This window comes from Astatotilapia calliptera, chromosome 12, assembly GCF_900246225.1.
Source record: "Astatotilapia calliptera chromosome 12, fAstCal1.2, whole genome shotgun sequence".
NCBI classification, from domain to species: Eukaryota; Metazoa; Chordata; class Actinopteri; order Cichliformes; family Cichlidae; genus Astatotilapia; species Astatotilapia calliptera.
The window spans coordinates 32,578,442-32,603,437 of NC_039313.1; the positions used below are offsets into that span (position 1 = coordinate 32,578,442).

The 24,996-nt window shown below is 40.5% G+C and overlaps 1 protein-coding gene across 2 annotated transcripts in view; it reads left to right on the forward strand.

Moving 5' to 3' along the window:
- Positions 1-24,996, forward strand: part of LOC113033382 (spermatid perinuclear RNA-binding protein-like) — a 97,085-nt gene that overhangs the window by 66,376 nt on the left and 5,713 nt on the right. Inside the window, exons 7-18 of one of the 2 annotated variants that reach the window (XM_026187123.1) lie at positions 736-831; positions 1,032-1,143; positions 4,746-4,843; positions 8,228-8,321; positions 8,518-8,586; positions 15,333-15,541; positions 17,103-17,252; positions 19,995-20,129; positions 21,302-21,442; positions 21,644-21,767; positions 22,934-22,984; positions 23,085-24,947. In XM_026187123.1, the coding sequence (XP_026042908.1) occupies positions 736-831; positions 1,032-1,143; positions 4,746-4,843; positions 8,228-8,321; positions 8,518-8,586; positions 15,333-15,541; positions 17,103-17,252; positions 19,995-20,129; positions 21,302-21,442; positions 21,644-21,767; positions 22,934-22,984; positions 23,085-23,170 (1,365 nt within the window). In that variant the 3' untranslated portion in view covers positions 23,171-24,947. Of the gene's footprint in view, positions 1-735; positions 832-1,031; positions 1,144-4,745; positions 4,844-8,227; positions 8,322-8,517; positions 8,587-15,332; positions 15,542-17,102; positions 17,253-19,994; positions 20,130-21,301; positions 21,443-21,643; positions 21,768-22,933; positions 22,985-23,084; positions 24,948-24,996 lie in introns of those variants that run through there. The other variant, XM_026187122.1, reaches the window with a different exon arrangement.

Genomic DNA, 24,996 nt, shown 5'->3' on the forward strand with positions numbered 1-24,996 from the left:
TGAACGATTAAGGAAAAAGATGTAAAAAGTACATATTTATATAACATATATACAATTTGTGAACAGATTAAGTTTGTCTTGCGCATTTCTTCCAAGTGCAAGAAGTCAGAACTGGACTACCAGGGAGAAATCTAAACATGGCAACCATGCTGGGAGTGGTCCAGCAGTGCATGAGAGGAATGCAGTCTTGAGGTGGGAGCTGCCCAAATTTTAATCAGATAAGGAGTTTGATTTTTGGGAGTGTGCAGAGTCATAAAGAGCTGTGCTCTCAACCCAAACTCTCCCTCAAGACAAAGTCAGCATGTGAAATTGCAGTCATTAATTAGGCAAAAACACAATAAACCACAGTTAACTTAAAGCTTAAAGTCAGCAGGAATGAGGCGACAGGATAGAAAAATTCAGATTCAGCCGAGGTACTCTAAGCCTGAATTTAGAGGTTGTGACAGAGGCAGCTGCTGCAGTATTTATTCCACAGCTGAGCTCCCCTGAATGTAATACGTCTGATATTTTCACATTGTCACGTTAAATCTCGCACTCAGTCTCTTAGAGATGTATTAGCAGCATATTGAAATTTCAGAACTCATGAAAATGCCTCTCATAACGCTGCACAATTTTCATCTTTCAGAGTCTAAAAGTTTCACTTTTTAGAGCTGGCGCTGCTGAGCCTGCAAGCACTTGCCTCTTTAAAATGCTTCTCGTGCTGTTGGTGACTTTTGCCCGTTTTTCCCTCCCTAGGCCAGAGTCACAGACCTCAAGTCCTGCGTCATCGTTTTGAGGATCCTCAGAGACATGTGCAACCGGCTGCCTGTGTGGCAGCCTCTCAAGGGCTGGGTAGGTGACGGCTCCAGAATCAGAATAATGTTTGGCGTAGATACATGGAAGATGCAAACTGCAAGCTTTATTTTAAGTTTGTCCTTTAAAAGTGCTTGGTATGTGTGACGTGTAATAAACTGCCCCAGTAACAGAATCGGGACTGTGACTGATATAGTTCATCCTTCGCTGAGTATTTTGTGTTTGTTCGTCCTCTGCAGCCTTTGGAGCTGATCTGTGAAAAGGCCATAGCCACCTGTAACCGGCCGCTGGGTCCAGGTGAAGCCCTGCGCCGCGTCATCGAGTGCATCGCCTCAGGGATTCTTCTCCCAGGTCAGCAATCATTTACACTTTCACTCTTTTCTCTCTGCTGCAATTCAGAAGCCACAGCTCATCCAGGAATATCTTAATATTCATGAAGTCATATAAAATCTGATGAATACCTGAGAGAAATTTAGAGGCAACTCAACAAATACAGAATTCACTGAGAGGTATGCACTATGAGTTGAAGAACTGCGGCAAATATCTGTAATATATAGACTTAGGATAAAATATAATCCCAGTTTTGCTTATATTTAGTTCATTCATTTAAACCTGAGCATGCACTGTTACTCTGCAGTGCTTACACACCTGATAACAGGTGTAAACTGTAAACTATCAGAACAGAAATCAGAAAAAAAAGCAAATAAACTAAGAAGCCAACGTGTACAGAAATTGATTTTCATTCAGAGTAACATAACATTACATAAAAAAATAAAATCTTACAAACAATTCAGCTGCATTCGATTTCATTTGTATAGTTGTCAACTGTCACCTTGATGCACTTTATATTGTAATGCTAAGACCCTACAATATTAGAAAGAAACCCCAAAGATGACGTGATGCCCTAAGCACGTGGCGACAGTGGGAAGGAAAAACTCACTGTAATCATTTAAAAGAAAAAAAAACACAAGAGAGATTTTACCTGAGACATGAGTGGTATCCAGTAAGGTCATAAATGTTTAAGCCATTTCAGGTAACATTTGATGTTCACCAAGAATTAATGCATCACATAGTCCAAGTGAAACAGCTCCCGTGCCCTGGATTTTTACAATACTGTAAGGCATAGAAGACACTTGGAACTCGTTTTCCTCGAGAGTGCGTGGCACATCACTGAGGATCACTCACCCTTTTTCCATCACTCAACTCAAAGATGTGTCACAATACATGTTGACTTGCAATTTCACCAGACATATTTACAATCTTATTGAATTTGTTCTCGTTAACGTCAGGGAAATAAAGATATGAGGCAATAAAGTGGAAAGTTTGAATACTCTCTCCAAAACAACAATATAAAAGATCAAGTGTGTGTGGTTGCTTCCTAAGAGTCGCAGCTTCCGCATGGAATTCAATCGCTGCAGTGCGTCTTTGTAAATGACACTTGTTTGAATGACACAGTTTTTCATCGATTGCTGTCCCCAAGCATTTATTTTCATTTACAACCTCAATCCAGTCACCATTAATGTGTCTTCCTTGCCACTAAAATAAGAAATAATTGCCTTTGTTTTCTCTGTGTTTAACTGAAGAGACACAGATTTGTATTCAAATTGTGCATTTGTTTGTGAATGAGGCCCAGTGATGGAAAGGGTTAGCAGCAAGATACAATAAAGCAATACTTGGGTAAAAGGTCCCCCAAAAAAGTCAAGAAGAAACCCAAAGAGGACACAGTGAAAGTGGATAAGCATAACAGGTAGATACAATGGCCAACTACCGCAGAGATGGGCAGGAAAACCAGCAACACAAAACAGCCAAATAAGACAGGAAACAGACATGAAGAAAGAAAAGCAGAAGACATCAGGAAAGGATGAGGACAAAAAACGATAAAGATGAACACAGCATCAAAACTCCTCAGACAGTTTTAGGACTTTGAGTTTTTGCATATGACATCATGGAAAATCACTTCAAGAGGTGTTTGCCATACTGGATGTGATAACTGTTAGCGATATCCAATAACGCAGGGGTGGGCAATTCCAGGCCCCGAGGGCCGGTGTCCTGCAAGTTTTAGATCTCACCTTGGGTCAACACATCTGAATCACATGATTAGTTCGTTACAGGGCCTCTGGAGAACTGCAGGAGCTAATCTAGCCATTTAAATCAGCTGTGTTGGTTCAAGGACACATCTAAAACCTGCAGGGACACCGGCCCTCGAGGCCTGGAGTTGCCCACCCCTGCAATAACGCGTACTTTGTTTACATAGAAATTATTGCTGCCATGTTTTTTGGCCTATATTCTGCTGCACTGTTGCATTCATCAAGAAAAGAAAGAAAATCTTTTTTTTTTTTTTTTTATCGCTTTCCTGTGGATTTGGATAAAAGAATATGGGGGCTAAAAAACTCTGATACAGCCGTATCAGTCATAGTATCAGTTATAAGGTGTTTCTGCCATCCATCTACCAGCCTCAGTCCTAAACTGAAGTCCGGTTCTGAAGTTGGTCATCGTCAGCAGATCAGACATGTGACCCTCCTGTCTCCAGACAGCTGACAAGAGCCGGCTAAAAAACATAATGCTATAAGCTATGTTTATGCAAGCTATTTTTAATGTTATGCTAACGTCCTAAAACTCTTACTTTTCCTGTGATAAACAGTTTGATCACATTCTCACAGCACATGCTAAGTTCACGTCTACCCACGTTAGATCCACTCCAAAAAAGGGTTCAGTAGCAGTGAACAGAAGCTAACTGATGGAAAATTATGGATATTCTCAACAATTCGCCTCAGTATCACTCTCATCAATCACAAATGATCTACACTGACTTGTTGAGAATGTTAGGGATAATACGCAGAGCCATGTCAATATCAGAAATTTCATAAACATCCGTTGGATACCCGAGCAGTGACCACTTGATCCTGTGACTACAGTTCCAGGCAGAGTCCCATGACTGAGGCTTCTTACTCATCTTGACACAAAATACTGATAAGCCTCCAAACTTTTATAGGGCTTCAGATCTCATCCAGTATAATTTGAGGGGGAAGAGGGCCAGGGTTGCACTTCACAACATGAGTAAACACACTCAGAGGGAGTAAATAAACATCCATCCTCAGCTCCTCCTTTGCCCAATTTCTCCACATAACGAGCAAGACGCTTACCATGAAAGTGTTTTACTTCCTCTGAGAGAAACACTTGTTGTTTACTCATGATTGCCATAGTTTCTCATCTGCATAATGTTTAGCAGGTTTTTCACTCACTTGATGTGTCCAAAATGGCCGACGAATTAATGTCACGTGGTAAGCTGTGACGTGTCTGCAAGACGTCAATAGGTGGTTTTTCTGCAATGTAATGCCTTTACATATATGGTCCTAAGATTCATGGCAGGCTGTGGAGTGCACTGTGATGCGTTCATGGTTTCCAAACTGGGGCACAGAGTCCCAGCGGGTTCACAGCAGCATGATTTCATTCAGTTAAAATTGGTGATGGAGTATTTTCCTGAATCATGGGAACATTTATCCCCGGAGACTCTGTTTTCATTTTCGTGCAGTCCACATGAAGAAATGTTTCCTATTTACCTCCAACAAACAGAAATATGTTCTCACGTTTATTTTTTCCACCGCTGTTCGCTGCCGTGTTTGAATGCTTCATCTGGGAAAACTTCAGCTCGAGCGAGTTCGTCCTTGTGATGATGTCACTGGACTTTTAAATTTTGGCTCCGAAGTTCCTTCAGCATTGAGGGCAGTTTGTTTCATGAATGCACTCGGTCACTGATGAGTTATTATTCAGTCTGTGCACATTAAAGTAAGGTGAGCTTGTTTGTAAAGCACCTTTCATGCACTGAGGTCTTACTGAGTGCTTTACGTGAGGCATAAAAAGCATTAAGGCAGGAGGAGAATAATTTGTTTACCTGTTGAGTGAAATAAAGTTCGAATGTCTGACTGTTTTTTCTTCTTTTTTTTCCTTCAAAGGGGGTCCAGGAGTTCATGACCCCTGTGAGAGGGAGCCCATGGACGTCCTGTCTGACCTCAGCGCCCAGCAGGCCGACGCCATCACACACAGCGCTCAGGTCAGTGAACATGTTACCCATCCGCCTGCTATGATGACATCACGGTTTCCTCTTCCTGCAGTGTGCATGCTAAGCTCTTCAACCCACAAAATTCAGAATGTATGTCACGTTTTTTGACATTATTTTTTCCCCATCCATTTCAGCTGCTGGTAAGTGAGAGGCAGGGTACACATTGGACAGGTTGGCTGTCTGTCACAGGGCTAACACACAGATGCATCACCATTCACACTCACATTCACACCTATGGGCAATTTAGAATCACCAACCTAACCACACGTCTTTGGACTGTGAAGGGTAGGTGGAGTATCCGGAGAAAACCCACACAGGTACAAGAAGAACATGCAAACTGCTCACAGAAAGGTGCAAGCCAGCTGGAGGATCTGAGCCTTCTTGCTGTAGGGGAAGAGTCGACTAATTCACAGCTTAATTGATCTTAAGGCTTTGGTTTGCTCATTGTGTATCACTTTGTAGTTGAAGGCTCGTGGCTAAAGGACATTTCAGGCTCTGGTAACCATAGGCATATGTAGTATAGGCATAGGTAACCTTTTAATTCAGTTCCGTTTTATTTATATCGCATCAAAGCACAGCAACAGTCACCTCAAGATGTTTTATATCATAAGGTAAAGATCCTACAGTAATACAGGGAAAACTCCAACAATCAGATGACTCCCCTGTGAGCAAGCACTCGGCAACAGTGGGAAGGAAAAACTCCCTTTTAACAGAAAGAAACCTCCAGGAGAAATAGGCTCAGGGAGGGGAAGCAGTTACATAATAATGAGATGTCGTGTGGAGCCTGGTCCTGCATGGCTTTATAAGACAAGGTCTTTATGTTGTTAATAAAATAAATGCAGAATTTCACTTGAAGCCGGTGAAGAGAAGCAAGAACGGGCTGACGTGTGAGCGCTGACTAGTGTTTCTGGAACAGCTGAAAGACGAGCTCGGGAGGACTAGAGAGAGAGAGAGATCCATGTGAAAAGTGAGTCACAGTAATCGAGACGGGAGAAAATCAAAGTGTGTACTAAAAGTTCAGAATTACTGGATGACAGTAGAGGTTTGATTTTTGTGATGTTTTTTAGATGAAAGAAACTGGAGGTGCTTTGAGATGTGAGATTCAAAGTTCAAATGCTGGTCAAAAATAACACCAGGCGTCTTAGCAGAAGATCTGATATTGCTCGCAGGCGGGCCGATGTAATGACTGACCTTTTCAGAGAAACTGTCGGGCTGAACACCAGCGCCTCAGTTCTGCCAGGATTGAGATGGAGCAAGTTTAAAGACAACCAGTGCAGTGAAGGAATCACTGAGGTAGGAGAGGATGTTGAGTAATGGTAGTAATTACTCAGCAGATATCATACTGATATGTTTTTATTCACATAAAGGTACCGATTTTTTTTTAGTATTTTAGCCATCTGCCCCATAGTGCAGGACTTTTTCCCCTCGGGTGGGTTTCAGTGTGTTTGTATAATACTGTTTGCTTTGTGTGACAAAGGCGTTACTACTACATAATAACCACATTCTTGTTAACCGGTTATCTGAAATTGATCTGAGATTACTCAGTAAATATGACAAAATGTCTCATGTGTAATAAGATGAAGGCATGATGAAGCTTACAACATTCTGCAAGAACAGACTTTGAGCATATTTTACATTTGAACACCTACTAGTATAATATTCCTTCAGTCGAGCCTTCTGAAGGAACGGAATGTCTTATTTTGAAGGAAAAGAAGACACAAACTGTGGATTTAGTGAGCCGTTATATCCCTTTTGCACAATGATACACAGTGAGGTCCATTAATTTACAAAAATTGTGTCATTGCCCAAAAACTTATGAACCTAACTGTGCTTACACCTTAATATTATATTACCCCCTTTAGCTCAGCCAAATTACTCTCGCTCTTTGACCGTAGCTGTAAAGAAGTTCCCATTCATAATATGCTGTTTGCTCCTGGGGGATGAACCTTGAAAGCTTCAATTAAAGGACTCCATGTCTCACCTGTGGGCCACAGCTAAGATAAGATAAGATAAGATAACCTTTATTAGTCCCACACGTGGGAAATTTGTTTTGTCACAGCAGGAAGTGGACAGTGCAAAAGTTATGAGGCAAAAATTAGAATATAATAAGAATAAATACAGTACACAACTGTACAGAATAGAATAAAATAAAATACTATATACAGTAGAATAAAATAAAATAAATATACAATAAGATAAAAATAGAATACAAATACAAATACTATATACAACTGAGTAAAAATACAACGATGACAGAAAGAAGCTGTCCAGGTTTTAACTGGTGCTGCTGAAAATCTCCAGTTTCATCGAGTCTGGGATGAGAGAAGAAGTAAATTTTTTTATTTTATTTTTTTAAACACTAAATCACTAAAAGAAAGATTAAAGTTAAGTTGAGAATATTTCCGTATTTTCAGAGATCAGTGACGTCCAAACTCGTTCCTCCCTGGAGGTGAATCAGTGCTGCAAAACCACAGATGTTCTGAATTTAGAGATCCATTTTCCATCTAAGACACTCTTCTTTATGGATGTTAGATTTACATCTTTCCCTCTGAGAAATTCCCTTCCTGCTTTCCAACTATAAAACCAGCCACAGACACTGAGAAAAATCAGTTCATGTGCCAAGAAAGAAAAAGTCAGACTCAGCCATGCAACTTGTGAGACCTTGAAACATCCCACTATGGTGCGTTTCGATGCCCCCCTCCACCCACTGTACGAAAGTCAGCATTTTTTCCAGTAAATCGGACATGTAACACTCCTTCCCGCTACACCGATTGATGGAGGGTTATTTAAAACGAGTCCTGGGCCTCCGCCGGTGGAGCCCTGAGCTCATGTCAGCACTATAAATAGCTGAGTGTCCACAGAAACACGGTTTCTGACCTCAGATAAGCAGCCCCTCAGTGCTGCAGAAGCTTTGACAAACTGGCAGCTTAATTAGCCAGCTAATGACCGTGGGAACGCTCTTCCTCATCTACACCCACACCAAGACTACTACAACTACTACCACCACCACCGCTGCTGCTCCACACAAAATAACAAAATCTGGCCCCCGGGCAGAAAGTGTAGGCTCAGCAGTGAGAAATATAAAGACATCCTCATCTTCATCTTTGTTTTGCTCTCTTGATGAAGTGCAAGTCTGGGAATATATTTTTCCCATTTCCTCCTTTGTTTGTGCCTCGTCTCCATAATGCATGAAGTTTCTCCCAACAGAATTAGTTGGTTTACACAAACGGCGAGCAGCTCGCTCAAGTTTCCCCGATAATTAAAGCACATTGATCTGAGAATAAATGGCCCTGCTCTCCTGTGAGTGCAGGAGGGTTTCTGTTGCTTTACCACCGCAGTGATGTGCCCTTATTCTGTCGGCTGTGTGTGTTTCAGCATGCGTTACGCCTCCTGGCCTTTGGACAGCTTTACAAGGTCTTGAATATGGATCCTCTGCCAGCCAGCAAGCCCTCACCGAGGCTGTTAGAAGGTGCGTGCAGACTTGTTTGTGCTCTCTGTTTTGCAAGTTTATTCGTTTCCCTGTTTTTACCTTTTTTAAATTCATTTTTGAGCCCTCTGTTCAGATACAGTCCTGGCAGCATTAATAAAAACAGCATGCTTAGACGGCATGTGCGTCTGAGTGGGCAGTGTGATGTTTTAAGTGCTCGGTCGTTTCCGCTCTGCAGGCGGCTGTCAGAAGAGGCTCCGGGAGGACATCGGGTCAGACGACAGAGACTTCATCAAAAGGATGAAAGGTGACTTTGACCGTCAACTCACCCGTATCGAAGAATCACTGCTCATATGATCGAAATCCTCTTCCTCTCACTTCTGAGGTGCAGCAGACACTTAGATTCAGGCTGATACACGTGGCTGGCTGTAGCTTTATATTAAACAGAGTTCATTGCTGGAAGCTCGAAGTCACACAGGAGAAAAGAGCAAGACTCCGATATAATGAATATTGATTAAAAACCTTATGTTGTGTGCTGTAATTTAACTTTAAAGTGGCTGAAGGGGCTCATTTATTAACCCAGTCCATATGTTTCTCTATGCTCTTGTGATATTTCCAAACATAAAGTTTCCTACATCAATCTACTTCCCATAGTCACTTAGATAAATTGGTTCATTGGTGTGCTGGTGGGTTTTTATAAACTTTATCAGGCTTTTGTTGTATTTTCCACATCTAAACTCTACATGTGCATGAAGGATATCTTTTCAGGGATTTTTGCATGTTTAAATATTATATCGCTCGTCCTGATCTCTGTGTGGATGAACAGTTGGTAGCTTTTCAGGGGCAGGTGCAGTTTCAGGCGATACATCCCTTCTAAACATGCCAAGTATGGCATAAAGATCTAGTTGGAGCTGTGATCCTAAAACTTCTTTCTGCATAAGAAAACTGACAGCGTAATTCATTACATCATTATGAAAAGACAAAAAAGGAATATAAAGAAGACTATAGATATGATACAACATGAACAGAGCTGCTAAACTAGCCGGCTTTCTTGAAGGTCATAATTTATCTGAAAAATGCTTAAATAGAAGACAAAAAGAGACAAAAACACATATGCATAAGTGTAATTATTGCAATAAAACCACAGTCAGACACTTGCAGTACTGTGAGTACATGTGGGTGAAAGTATGTGTGTAATGTGAGAGTTCAGCATGCCTCTGGTTTCTGGAGCAGCAGGATAGCTGGGTTAGATTTATCATGAATTTATTATTGTTTTATATTTTACTAATGTTATTTTTATTGCATCTTATAACTATTGCTTTTTGGTCTTTTCTTTCTTTCATATTATTCTGGCCAAGAGCCACAGAGAGGTTCTGGCACTTCTTGGAAACGGCTCATCAAATATTAATTATTTATACAACTGTAGATACCATATGCAGTGCCCTCCAAAAGTAATGCACAATAGTTAACTGCAAATTGTGTTTGAATATAAGATCATAATTTGACTGAGATGAAAGTTAGAGACTAGCTTCGGCGTTTATTTAAGACCATAAAATCATTGGATGCAGTGATAAAACCATAAAGCCTCAGCTAACTTACATTTTTAAGCTCTTTTGTTCACGGTCATCTTCTGGAGTTTTTGAAGATTTCATTTTTAGATCATTGTGATCAAAACTAACACAAAGAGCAAACATCAACTCTGTTTCAAACAGACTCAAATTTTATGAGGAGTGTCATCAAAGCTGGCTCTCCAGATACAACCGAGCGGTCTTCAGCGGAAGAACAAAGGCAGCTCGTCAGGCGATGAGCGAGACTGGAAGCATTTGCTGTTTTGCTTTGCACCAAGAATTCATTTCCCACTCGGAGACCGCCAGCCCAGAGTTTTGCTGTAATGTCCCGTACCATCTGATGGAGAAAACTCTGAGGAAATGCTCTGAACTGGTGCCTCTGAACTAGTACCTGCCAGCGTGCAATCTCGTGCCAACACAAAGTGCTTTGAAAACACTGGAGTTTTTTGGCCACACCAGCACAGTTTGTACTCACCATGCGTCTGCTTGCCAGCTTTGCTTCTCTGTGACTTTGTCCACTTCCAGAAAATGAAAATCTGATTGAAGGATCATTGCTTTGACCCACTGGAGTTGATCCAGCACTCGTCACAGTGGTACAAGAGGGCATAAATGAATGATCTAAAAATAAGCCGCCACATTGGAACCTGCCAAATTTAAGTCAGATTTTTTTTTTTTCTTTTTATGAGCCCATTCCTGGAACTTTTTGGATTACAGCTGAACATTCATGAGTTAACATATGAACCAATGTGAAAGTAAGATTGTTTTTTTTACTTCTTGTAGATAAACCCATTTTTATCTTTCTCTTTTAAATTTGCCTTTTTAATAATGATTCTTCTTAATACTAAGCTGATTTTTGTTCATTCAGATTTTGTTTAAACAGCGCGTTTGCTGTAATATTGTGGCAGCGGATTTTCCAGCTCTGTAAAAGTTATTAAGGCGGTGGTTAATTTCTCCTGCTCTCGATGAACAGTCAAATTACCCCATTGACAAACGTAATTTTCCAGCAATGTGCACTTGTGCATATCTGAGTGGCAATTAAAGTGCTGATGAAGTGCTTTAAAGCAACTCAACCCTGCATTTGTCTATAACAAAAGACACGACGTTTAGTGACACAGCGCTAATGTGTTTGTAGGGACTGGCTGTTGCAGGTTGTGTCCTCTAAAGCGCTATTTGGATTCCTTTCCACCATCATGATATTAAAAACTCTGGCTTGTCTTTAATGGAAAATGGCGACATATTAAAAATGTGCACAAAAGATTGATCCTGTGCGGGTCACATTTGCCACGTCGCACAGAGGCTGACTTCCCTGGACAAAAACTCTTCACAGCAGATAAGTGGATATTGACTGACGACTAAGAGACAAGGCTCATGGTTCAGTGTGTGTTGGACATGCACTATAGCTGTCTGTAAAAGAGGTCTTTGTGTAAAAGGTGGAAAAGTGAAGCACTGGAGCTGAAAGAAGTGAGCAGCGACGCTGATCTTTTCTCAGAAACCGGGACGCTTTGTTGTGACAGGGATCAAATCGGCCTGTCAGGCCAAAGAATAACACGGCACATTCACTTCAATCTCTGTATCAGAGGAGAGAAAATGGCCTGACCCTGCTGAAAGTGATCCATTATAGTCTGGATGTGTAAAACCCAGCAGGCAGCGACGTCCGATATCTTCATGAGATCTTATTAGGAATCCATTTCAGGAACCAGGTCGCCCCCTTCACTGCATCTCAGAGCGGCGTTAGTCAGCAGCATGAAGCGGGTTAAGGAAGATTTCAGGCAGCAGTGGCTTTTAGGTGAGATGTGTCCTCGAAGCAGAAAATTGTGTGAAGTTATCAGATTTCCACAGAGCTGATAGAGAAGCTGGTGAAGCTTAAAAGACATTCAGCTTCGGACAGTTTTAGGAATCAATCAGCTCAGGTTGACAGAGGTCTGTGTGACAGTGGCTTAATGTCAGATTTCAGTCCTGAACACCAGAACAGTGTCAAACCACCCAGATTTTTATTAGCCTTCTGAACGCTCCCTCCTCACAGAGGGTTTTGTGGCAGCTGTTTGGACAGCACTTACACAGGCGGCGTCTTCTGTTGTGACAGTGTGTTTATCAGGCTAATTTTTTAAGTATGGCATCTTGTCATATTTCTTGGCTGACATAACTTCATATGGTGCTGTCAGGACATGATTTACAGTGTTGTGTGGCCCCCCTGCTGTGCTGCTCTGTTGACATATTACACAAAGTTTCACTCAAAACACAACTTCTCACTGATTTTTCTGCTAATGAGACATTTTTCCTCTAGTGCAGCAGTCCCCAACCTTTTTTGCGCCACGGACCGGTTTATGCCCGACAATATTTTCACGGACCGGCCTTTAAGGTGTTGCGGGTAAATACAACAAAATAAAACTAGTACCGGTACCGAAAAAAGATTTATTCATAACACACGTGAAAAGACCCAGGAAAACCGAGTAAACGATAAAAACGATAACAAAATAACGCTGAAAACCCTGAAAACTATACATTTCACACCTGAGCCTCAACTCTCGCGGCCCGGTACCGGTCCGAGGCCCGGGGGTTGGGGACCGCTGCTCTAGTTCACTCAAATTCAATGAAATATTGATGATTTATGTCAATTTTTTAATAATAATTTTTACTTGCCCACTGATGTCTCAAAGGATTTTAACTTTCTCTTGGTTCAGACCATAAAATCCATAAAATCCACGTGCACAGGTCACCTGATATGCACAGATCACATCACCTGTGTTCAGACACTGAATGGTTTTAGCTTCTATGGTGTATTCAAGTGCATCACATCAGCTTTCACTTTCAGATCATATAGGTTTCTCTCCTAATGCACTACTTTAGTTCTGTTCTTTATATCCTGGTCTCAGCAACAAAAGAAAAAGAATCTTTGATCATGTACTGTGCTGCACACAGGCTAGTGTTGCATAAAATTAACTACAAGTAACAAATAAAAATGAAAACTTGCAAATAAACTTCAGTTTCCCTGAAAATCTCTCGCTCAGCTCTCCCCTCTGCAGTGAAGAAATCTCACTTTGAGAAAAAACATGTTTGGCTTTAGTTGCCTCTTCAGCTCAGCAGCTTTCTGCCTCGCGTCTCCTCCTCCGTGGCTCTGCATCTCTGCTGGTGCGTGGAGTTGAAATGTTGTTTGAATACAGAGCCTGTGTCGTGGTGGAAACGCAGGCCTCCCTTCACACACGCTTCTCAGTCTCCCATCTTTCTTTAAACCGCCTGCCCTCTGCACCAGTCTTTTTTTTTTTCGCCAGTTTGTGTTCGTAAGCTCGGGTGCTGGGAAGCTGAATCCCTTTGTTTGGTTTGTTGTGTTCCTGTGCAGACCACAGCTGAGCTTAGGTGGACCAAAATGTGTTAGCCAAAAAGGGATGTTCCAACTGGATTAAAGCATACAGAGGGCTGTGTTTGGCCATGAGTTTGACACCTGTTTTGTACAGATATTCATATGGATATTTTTAGCCATGGACTGCTCGTTAAACAAGACATTTAAAGATGTCTGGCTGCTTTTTCTGGTATTTTATAGACAGTTTAATCCAATAATTGCTAAAAAAAAAAAAAAAAAAAATCAGCAGATTAGCTGACAGTGAAAATAATAATTAGCTGCAGCCGTAAACTAAACGGTCTTGGCACTGATGGCTGCAGCCTTCGGCCTCTTCACTCCTCCTCCCCCTCGCTCTCAGAGTCTTGTCTGTCAGTGTCACAGTAATTAAATTGGCCCTCGCTGGGACCATCGTCTCCGGCAACCCTCATCTGCTTCCAGTTCAAAGGAGGTGACGGAGGCAGAGATAGAGGAGGATTAATACTGCTGCTGTTGCCACGCAATTATCTCACCACCTCCCACCACACACGCGCATGTTGGGTTTTACACACACACTTACAGTGCTTTAACACCTCCCCCTGTCTTCCTTCCGGCACCTGTCCACCAGCACCTCCACATTCGTTTTCTTACACCTCGTCTGCATCCATATTCATAGAAGTCGCACTCAAGTCTAAAGTGCCTGTCAGAACCTTTCAGTAATTACACACAGTGGCTGCAGAACCAGGCGGCTGCACACTTCACAAGCCTCAAGTGTCCCCGCTGTGACACCTGTTACACAAAAGCTGAAATCTGTGGGTGGCCATATGCAAATAAATGATCACCTCAGCATCATCGATAACTCTGTAGTGTTTCTCAAGAATCTGAAATTACACATGAACGTTTCTGCCGGCCCTCTTCCTCTTCAACTTTGCCCAGTCCATTAACCCTGCGTTAGATTTGAATACCTGTAATAATGGTACAGGTGGTGACAGCTGTAGCCTTGAAGCTCTAAAGCATGTTTTTTTGTTTTTGTTTTTTTTATAAAACTACAAATTAAAACTCAGATGACAAGAATAATTAAAAAAAAAAATCTAAACAGGTAACAGAATGTTTCTATGTGGATTTACTCGCTTTTGTGACGAGCCCCAAGTGGTCATTAGAGGAACAGCATCTGTCAGTCAGAGGAGCCATAACTTCTAGCCTTACCAGTATAACTCAAGGAAGAGTGGACACTATCCACAGAGGCCAAAATGGTTGTTTATTTGTTTTAATACCTGCAAGTTCATCTCTGTTTTAGAGTTGTACATTTTAACATACAAGTCTGTGGGTTTGACTCCGTTTTGAAGCCAGGCTCAGGTGGCCCTAACAGGAACTGCACTTTTTGGAAATTGATTTCATTTTTCTGCCCCGGATGTTTCCACTTGGTGACATCTGTTATCACCTCTCTATGAAACCCTGCAGGTTGTTTGAACAGTTTATTTTTTATTAAATTCATAGATTAATAAATAGAACTGACTGGATAAGTCCACGTACATGGATCTGTCTCCATTATATTGTGCACACGTTTATGTAATGAGCATTCGTCAGTTCCTTGGAAACAACCAGCACCTGTTTAATTGATCAGTTTTCCTGTGGGTCCGAAGAGTTTTTGTTTTTTTAAAGCATCTTGTTGAACTTGATTTCAGACTGTGATGTTGTTCCCATTTCTATATTAATATTAAAAGTTTGACAGCTGACAAATGTCATTTGACTTCAGTTCTGTCCTTTATAGATCTTATTTGTTTACAAAGTCAAATCTTTTGTAGCCTCATAGCACAGTTGACAGAGTTGGACTAAAATCTGCTTATTATTAAAAATGCTTATTATTTGGCGACACTCAGCACTTGTTTTGTAATGGATGTCACCAGGAGTGAGGTTTCATTTCCAATTCATCAGTGAGATATTACTGCTCAGGACTCCGGGGAGGCAGCTCATCTCTCGTCACTGTGTAGGTGTGAAGTGTCGCTGGCTGAAGTGTCAGTGGTGTAACACCCGGACGGTGTCATTCTAGTCCCATCAGCTAGCTGCTAATAGGAAAGAAGCTGGGCCAATGAAATGGCTTCTCTCACTTCCTGCTTGTGGAGTCATGAGGTCTCTGTTTCATTAATAACATGTGCATCTCTCCTCTTTAAGTGCTAGACTGGAGGATGACCGATCCAAACCATCCCATGAATGCTCTGATGCGTCTGAACCAGATCCACCCGGGCCTTCAGTACCGCCTGCTGTCCCAATCCGGCCCAGTGCACGCTCCAGTCTTCACCATGTCCGTGGAAATCCAGGGAACCACATACCAGGCCACAGGGAACTCCAAGAGAACCGCCAAGCTCCAAGTAGCTCTCAAGGTACCAACACAGTTCAAAGAGCTGCATAAAAGTCACAGAAGTCTGGGGGTTGTATTTTAATGAACCTTAGATGGGTTGTCTGATAGTCATCGGTTAGCAAATGTCTTCTTTGGGACATGTAAACACCTCAAAATCCAGAGTATGATTTGTGCTTAATGTTTGAAAGCTTCAGATTGAGACAAACTAAAATGATGAACATCACTACCATTTAATTCTGCTCAGGGTCACAATGGGCTAGAGCCTATTCCTTTAGATACTGGGTTAACTGGGTTATCATAGATAGACCGATTGATTTATAGGGACTTGGATTCCACAGCACTAGCTCCATAAACACTTAGACACAGACGAGCAGATACAGAAAGATTAAAAAACAAAACAAACAGGAAACATCACAGAAAGTGGATTCAAACTGTCCTGCAGTTCTTTTAGGCTCTAATTTCAAATTCTAATACACATATAAGAGTTTTCAAACTGCTGAAAACTGTTTTATAATAATGATAATAATAATGGATTGCGTTTATATAGCGCTTTTCAAGGCACCCAAAGCGCTTTACAATTCCACTATTCATTCACTCTCACATTCACACACTGGTGGAGGCAAGCTACAGTTGTAGCCACACTGCCCTGGGGCAGACTGACAGAAGCAAGGCTGCCATATCGCGCCATCGGCCCCTCTGGTCAACACCAGTAGGCGGTAGGGTAAAGTGTCTTGCCCAAGGACACAACGACCAGGACAGAAAGCACAGGGATCAAACCGGCGACCTTCCAGTTACAAATGCACTTCCCAACCTCCTGCGCCACGGTCGCCCCCCGTTTTAGTCTTCTAAGACTAAAAAGAACAAGAGAAATCATGAGAACAAAGGAAATCCGGTTTGTCGTTAGTTGCAGAAACTCCACTAAAAGCAAAAGACATAAAAAATAAAGGAAAAGCAGAATAGGTCCACTTTAATATCAGCACAGGTATCAAGTTGCTTTCTCTACTTTTAAAATTATGACATCTGTAAGTGAAGCAAGTAAAAGGGGGTTCAGAGGGTTAACAACACCACTTTAGCTTCCAGTCCTGTGTCTGCCTGTTAGTTTGGTTTGTCAATAATTTTGTACTCAGGTGTTTAAAAGCTGAACATTAAGTTGGACAAAGAAACAGCAGCTGAAGTTTTCTTCTAAATCGATACAAGAACACACAATGTTCTTTTTGTAACAAATCTTTTATTGAACTAGAAGTTTGACTGCTCACACAGAGTCTTTTTCACACACATTTATTCATTCAGTTGCACTTTCACACTCTCAGCACAGCCAGTCTTTCTGTTCTTGTTGTTCGCTTTGCAGCCTCACTGCAGCAGCTGGGGTTTGAGTGCCTTGCTCAAGGACAGCTCAGTGACAAATGATGGATGTGAAAGCGTGACTCATCTCCCATTTGCGGCTGTCAGGACGTCACAAAAAGTTTATCCGCTACTTTTGTAATCCGATGACTGTCGTGTTGAATGCAGCAGGAAGTCGTGCGGTGATGAAATTTAAATGAACGTCCTCTGGCTGTTTTTGTTTTCGCTGCTGTCGTCCTCAGGCGCTGCAGGCTTTGGGCTACGTGCTCGGCAGCGATGGAGACGTGGACTCGCTGAGTGCCGACGAGAAGTCAGATGGCGAAGGGAAGAACGACAGGATGTCCACCAGCTCCAGCTCCACCTCCATCACCTCCTCCACAGACACACAGGAGGTGAGGAACGAACACACACACACAGACTATGGCCTTTTGTGAAAGGTTCTTCCTGATTACAACACATCCATGAGGTTCATTAGAGATTCAACACAATAAAAATTCTTCTGCAGATTTTCGGTCGTCCTGATTACAAAGGCTGGAAACCTTGGATTTAAACATGTTCTGTGGAACTTTCTTTTCATGTATTACTAATTTTTTTTTTCCTGTCCTTATGTGAACAAAAATGTAACCTTCCCCGACTCTGTTGCCTCTGAGAGCCTGAAGGACAAATTTTCTAAAAATCCAAAAGGCCGTCATGTTTCTACTCACTCCCGGATACCTCAATGCCTCTCTTAAAATCACCACTAAAATTCATTTCTGTTTTATTCATATGGCACCAATTCACAGCAGCAATCACCTCAAGATGCTTTCATCATAAAGTAAAATTTTAGAAAGAGGATCCCCTCTTGGGGGCAATTGGTGACTAGGGGAAGGAAAAACTCCCTTTTAACAGGAAGAGACCTCCAGCAGAGTGTGGGGAGAGTTTGGGTTTCACAACCACACTTAACTAATGTTAGGGATTACCCTGAGGCCAGCAAAACAGAAACATGTCATCAGGTATCAATAACATGAGCAGCGTGAAAGCAAGTTTTGCTTAATCATCTTATTAGTTCTTATATCTGTAGCTCCGTTTGTCCCCTGCAGTCCCTTGGTTGTTGAGGTTGTGTCTCCTTTTTACGTGTGTGTGTGTGTGTGTGTGTGTGTGTGTGTGTGTGTGTGTGTGTGTGTGTGTGTGTGTGTGTGTGTACAGTAGGTTTACATACTTGCACACTCAATGAGAGTGAGACTTCACAGTCAGAGCCGCCCCTCGCTCGTCACGTCCGGCGTCAAACCACTGACAATGGCGATGGTGAAAACACTCAACTTGGGACTTCAAAAACGTTTGTCGACCTCACAATGGTTATGCCCGTGTTTTATAAAGAGCAGACGACCTTGCTTGTAGGTGTTGTGTGTGAAATATTAATCTCGATAGGTTTACAATCATTTTTTTAAAATGACAGATACAGCCATTTAAAATTGCTGCTCGGTCAGAGCTCAGCTGCTGGGAGTCTGGCGCCATATAAATAAAAGTTAATTGAATTTCATTCTTTTGATAGCTTTCATTGTAAACCTCCTCATCCATTAAAATATAAAAACTCAAAGTTGAGTTTTGAAAATGTAAAATAAATAAAAGTTTACTGTCAGTTTGACCATTCAGACATGTTATACTGCAAATCACCGAAACTATTTCCAGTAAGCATTTCTTCATTCATCCATTTCAGTCTAATCTAATAACATAAAAAAATAGATACAATTTAAAAGAAAATGAAATACAGTAAAATAATATTCTTACACACAGGTTTCCTCATAGATCCCAAACCAGATGTGGAGGTTATTTCTGAGACTGGTAGAACCTGATTTTTCATTTAGCCAGTGGTTTGCTGGGTTATTAGTTCATCAGACCATGAAGAAGCATGAGCTTCATTTTATTCTGTTAGGTTGCAACTTGATATTTTGATTTATTCTATAGATTTCTTTGAACTCTTCTTTAAAGTATTGAGCCAGACTTTCAGATAGTTTTTCTTTTATTTTAAGTGCTCTCCAACTTACATCAAGATGTTTCAAAGTTGTTATTTGAAAATACTTTTTAAAAATCATTTTCAGTCGTGTCCTCAGAACGTTTTTTCAAGCTCTGTTTTAACCTTCCAGTCATAGAAATTAAAGTGTGTTAGATCAGTGTTAACTTGATAGATGTGCATGGGTGTGTGACTATCAGTGGGCTGCGTTTTATGTGGGCTGGGATGATGTCTTTGAAAATGTGAGCAAAAACACAAAGAACCTCATAATATAGGCTGCATACCAAAACTTATTACTATGTGAATTCCATAAATTTTAACAAATTAAATTATTAAAGTGTTTATTTTTATTCGTGGTCAGGGTTCAGACAGGCCCCGGGGTTTCCTGTAAATTTTGCGTGGTTTATTCCCTACATTCAGGTTGAGGGGTCATATGATGATGATGCTTTGATTGAACAATCCCAAGAACCAATATAGAAAAAATATAATTTAAAAAAAGGTATCAGCTCTCAATAATCAGAATTGCATAGTTAAAAAAAAATATGGTAGCCTGGTGGTGCTGAGAGCACCGTCTGCATACTTCATTAAGACCAGGTTGAACGCTAATGACTGTTTTGGCCTACCTGTCAGCACAGAGTTTGTGCACTTATAACCATCTAACTAACTAAATAATTAAATACTGCGGGCTGGACACTTATTTGTGGGACATACGCCCGTTGTTGCATTTGTTGCGTCTCTTTCACAGCACAACTCCCACTAGGGCTTAAATACCTGGGACTCTCCACTTCTCCACTCTTCTTCTCTCTGAGAAGTGAAGAAACTTCTTGGATGAGAGAGTGAAACATCTTCAAGGAACTTAAACAGAAAACAGAAAAGAAGCAGCTTAGTAAAGATGAAAAACAAAAAGACTACATTTTCTAATTAGCTGTAATAGGCATTTGTATCTGTAAGCTGTGCAGCAAATACTGAATATCAGCAGCTTGTTCTTTCTCACTCTTCCAGCATGTAGGAGGTATACCTGATGTGAACGGGCTGCTTAGATAGCTTGTCTTACTTTGTGCTCAAGAGCTCATGTTTCCTCATTCAGGGGATAAACTGGATGTAAAGCCTGCAGCTGATTCTCTCTCTCTGCATGCGTCTGCAGTCTAGAGCTCCTGGACCGATCCTGACGGCAGGAGGTAAGAACCCGGTGATGGAGCTGAATGAGAAACGCCGCGGCCTCAAATACGAGCTGATATCGGAGAGCGGCAGCAGCTACGACAAACGCTTCATCATAGAGGTAGGAAAACAAACACACCTCCACTCACTGCTCCGCTCTGTCTCCGATGTCTTCTCTTATTAGGAGCAGATGAACGACAGAATGCGTTTTATGTTCAGAGCTTCCTGTATATGAAAACAGCTTTAAATGCCAGCAAACGCAGCCGAACATGAAACTAGTTTAGTCCCTGTAAAATCGCTGCTGTAGTTTGTTTTCTGCTTGCTTTTTAAGGCTATATGTTGTTGCAGTGCTTTATGCAAGAAGCTCTGTGTTTCTTTATGTGGCGATGATTTCCTTTGGCCTTAACAACAAAAGAGCTGCATATGTAGATGTCTTATTAAGAAACAAAGGTGCTCCAGAGACTATGTTAACGACAGGTGTGGGACTGAATTACTCATATCACATAGCAGTTACTTTAATTTCCGGTTTCTCCCTTGTCGATTAAGTCATTATTAAAACAAAAGAAGAGCTTTTTCAAAGCGGTGCTTCAGGAAAAGAAGGTTGTTTTTGACTTTTTATAGATTAAGCTGGTTGGCATAATCTATAATAGCGTGGCATAATTTATTAGATTTATTGTAACATTGATAATGAAAATCTGTATGTTTCTATTATATGTAAATATAACAGAAAAATGTAAATTTAATATGTAAATTTGTTTTTTAAATTTTAAGAAAATTCATTTATCTTAAAAAACAGGGCCTTAACTGGTATTAGTCTACAGACATCAGGCTTAATCATGCTAACATGCTTTAAAGGGGGATTTAAGGAAGCAGGAGTTAATTGTTTTAAATAAAATTCTAATATTGCAATTTAAAAGTTGGATAAACAGTTTACTGCACTGTATGTTTGCTAGCAACAAAATAAAGAAATGCACATTCAATGAGAATCAGTTCTGCAGCTGTACTGAAGCCGTGTTGTGTTTGTGCAGAATGTGTTTTAAATTTTTACATGATGGGAATCGAGGCAGCCCGCTCAAATTCAAGCATTTTGATTTTCTTCTTTCTTTCAAACATAAACTTTTTCTCTAACCATCGGGGAACAGCGTTTTGTTCTTATTAATAAAGTTATTGTTGAGTCGATCTTGTACACAAATCCAAGTGGTTTTTTTGTTCTTCTTTGTCGTCTTGAAGACTTCAGTCTTTAGCAGGAGGAACCCTGTTAATATGAGCTCTCATCTCTGTGTGCGATAACAGGTTGAGGTAGACAAGCAGGTTTTTCGGGGAACGGGTCCCAACAAGAAAGTAGCCAAAGCCAGCGCTGCGCTCGCCGCTCTGAACAGCCTGTTCTCCGGCTCTAAATCTACGACCAACAAGAAGAAACGGCCAAACCCTCCAGTGAGTAAAACATTAAGGTTCTCAGAATGACTTTCAAATTAACGTCCTGCAGATATTGACAGATGAGACAAATCAGAGAGTTTTACACTTAAATCAGTCTTTTTCCTTTTAGCAGTTAGATCAGGATGTGAGTAAAATGTTGATAAATTCCCAGTGAAAGAAAACATGTATTGTTCTTACTGTGGTCTATTTTTTGTGCAGCCAAAGCGACCCGTGGCTTCGGTCCTCACCCTCCCAGCCCTCGCTGCCAGACCTCCACGGGTCCCCATTATCCCCAGAGCTCCCTACATCAGCACCCCACCCGCACATGGATACATCCCACCAGGTGAGTCACACAGCAGTCACATCATTGTTTAACATGTCCGTTACATATACCAAGGGGAAAATTAATAAATCAATACTCCTTCATTTGACTGACTGTTATTAAGCTGTACAAACCTGCGTTATACTGAATGATCTTTAATTCAGTGCTCAGGATTTACACCAGAGTGTAAAGTGTTTTAATTAGCTTCCTCTTGCTCTTAGCCTTCTGTATAAGAATCTGGAAATAAAATCAGTCCCCTACAAAACAAACAACCTTTATTTCCCACATACACAGTTATACAGGGTACAAGATGTAGTGAAATTCTTGCGTCCGAGCTGCAGACATAGCCGCGCCATTCCAGGGCTTGGTTTTAAGCATGGGGGGGGGGGGGGGTCTAGCCAGGACCTACTGGATACCAGGTGGGAATTGAACTTGTGACTCCTGCTCCAAAGGTGTGTAGTCTTACCACTACACTATCCAGTGTCCAGGTCCAAGAGAATGGAGCAGATTAGCACCAAATATTTACCCAGAATAAATTTGAAGGACCTATCTCAAGTAGTTTTCTAGATAATGGATCTAGTGCTAAAAACACTTAACAACACCTCACCCTGATTTATTTATTGGAGAAAACTAATGACAGCCTGGACCCAAAATTTTGTATAATTCATATTAAGACATGTCTTTCCCAAGATTTCTTTCAGGCAAATTCATCTTGGTCTGGTAGGATTATTATTTTTATTTGATGAACTGACATGACCCTTGTGTCCACCAATTACAGTAGATTAGATCTTTTTTTTTCCCCCATTTGAGAGTAACTTTAGCCATAATTCGGTGCTCTCTCACTGGTAAATACACACTCGTGTTCCATCTGCGCCTCACAATTAAAGCTGTAGCAGATTGATAGTGCTACATTAATTGAGTGCAACATTGAATTGCCCCCCAGTGCTGTACAAAGCTGCTCAGATTAACAAAGTTTCTGGCGAGGTTCATAATAAAAGGGCAGCTGAGCAGACAATCTACAAGGGAAAAAGGGCTGGAAGCACAACAGTTTTTAATATGATTCAACATAAATGTAGGTGAAAACTATTGCTGAGATGATAATAGATTACAAAAGCTGTGGGTGATACTGGTGTGTATATATAGGTGCTATTTAATGATAACATTTGATTTATTTTATCTCCCCGCAGGTTTTGGTGCTCCTTATGGTTACAGCCCTGCAGGCACCCTCCCTGCTTACGGTAATTTCCTAGTTTCACTTTCGATCCTTAATCCATCCATTTAATCTATTCCATCACCCCAACATTTGAGTTTCTTTTTCTTTCTTTCACTCTTCCTCAGGTTTTCCCTCCAGAATGCCCTCAGTAGTTGTCCCAGTCATCAGAGTTCCCACAGCATACCCCGTCACCCACCTCTACCCCTATTAGGACTCTCCCTCACCCACTTCACAGGAAGTCACTTGTTAAAGGAATATCCTGACTGGCTGTGTATTCACGACACAAACCCAACCCTGCAGTCTACAAACCTTTAAGCATCAAATCAGGCAGTGGGATTTTTGTACAGCATTCATCCTCTGGGCTAAAACAGTTTCACAGTCATGTCATTACTATCCATGTGAACACAGAGTTTGACAAAAAAGCTCTGTATCATTAAATCATTACGCAATCAAAAGTTCAGCGTTTAATGAGCAGTGTATGGAAGACTGGTGAGGTAAATATGACAAATTAAACAGCCCTACATGTCCTGCTGGGTAATACATCCAGCAGAGAACACAATAATACAGTGTAGTTTGTTTTTCTTAAAACTTACTAAACAAAAATATATTATCCACTTAAATGTCATTAGTATTATGAGGCGCAATAAACAATAATTTATGACCATGGTTGAGTTTCGTATTGTGGGAATTTCTGTATAGGACGACTACATGATTATCGGTGAGAGTTTTTGCAGTGGGGGGAAAAGCAACTGGTTCTAATACATCATCCTACAGTGTTCCTAAATTATTTTAATGATCCAAACATTCCCTGTAGGATTAAATTAACAGGATAGTGATATATTTAGAGGCTCTTATTTTGTTCCCTTCGATCTACTGAAGATGGCTACTGCAGAGAATTAAATATGGCATGAGCATTACAAGGAAGTGAAGTGAGACTACTGAAAATACGATGCAGTAAATATGTAAATAAATACATTAAATGTTCAGAAGGGATTTAAAAATACATTTAACTAAGTATTAAGTATCTACAAAACAAATGTAATATACTAGCAGGTAGGTTACTTAAAACTAAATGCATAAATTCAGGTTTTTAGGGAACTAAATTAGCAACAACTACACACGGATGATGAAATGGCTCACTAAAACTAACTTTTAGCAAAAGAAACACAGATGACAAAGAATACGATGGGAATATTCAATAAAACATCATCTCTAGTTAAATTATTTATTTATTTAATTTCCCTAAAGTGTCCCAAAGCTTACCATATTCTATTTGATTTAATAGATTTAAAAACAAATGTTTAACTACTCGAGGGAACTAAATTAAGACCGGGTATAAAGTGACTACAAAGTAGCAAACTAAATTTTTTTTAATTATTTTTTTTATATATATTTTGAAAAAAAGAGAGTAACAAATATTCAATGTGGAAACTAGAGAACTAAAAATAAATCTGGAGGGAACCAAAGACCTTTCAAATCTAAGTAACTACTAAATACCAACAATATGGAGCTATACCGTGATTGTAAAGAACCAAAAGAGCCAACACCACACTAAACATACAATAATTCAGCGTCCCTAATAGAGTAAAAAAAAAAATCAGTTGTTGTAGGGAAATGAATAATTATAAACATACTTTGTTAAATTAAAGCATGTCCTTGAGGTGAAAGTGATCAGAGCTTCTTTGTCAAAAGGCTATGTATTCCTTTAACAATCATTCATATATGTGAATGTTGTTTTGTATTTTCATTTCTCTCCGTTTTCTGCAGATGTTTTGTTTCTGTTAGAGAGAGAAAAAAGACAGGTTTACAATATTCGGTTGCACTGAGAAATATTTTCCTTTCGTTTGGATATCGAGTGTCCGAGTTTACACTTACTGTTGAGTATGAGCCATTTTGTGTTGAGTTCAAATAATTTCTTCTCAGAGAGCTGTTTTATGTTTGTAGGTAATATTCTTTTTAAATAAATTAATATTTTTGTCAACAACTGATTAACTTGTGGTCCCCAGTTTGTTGCATGCTGAAATTTCTAATTAGTAT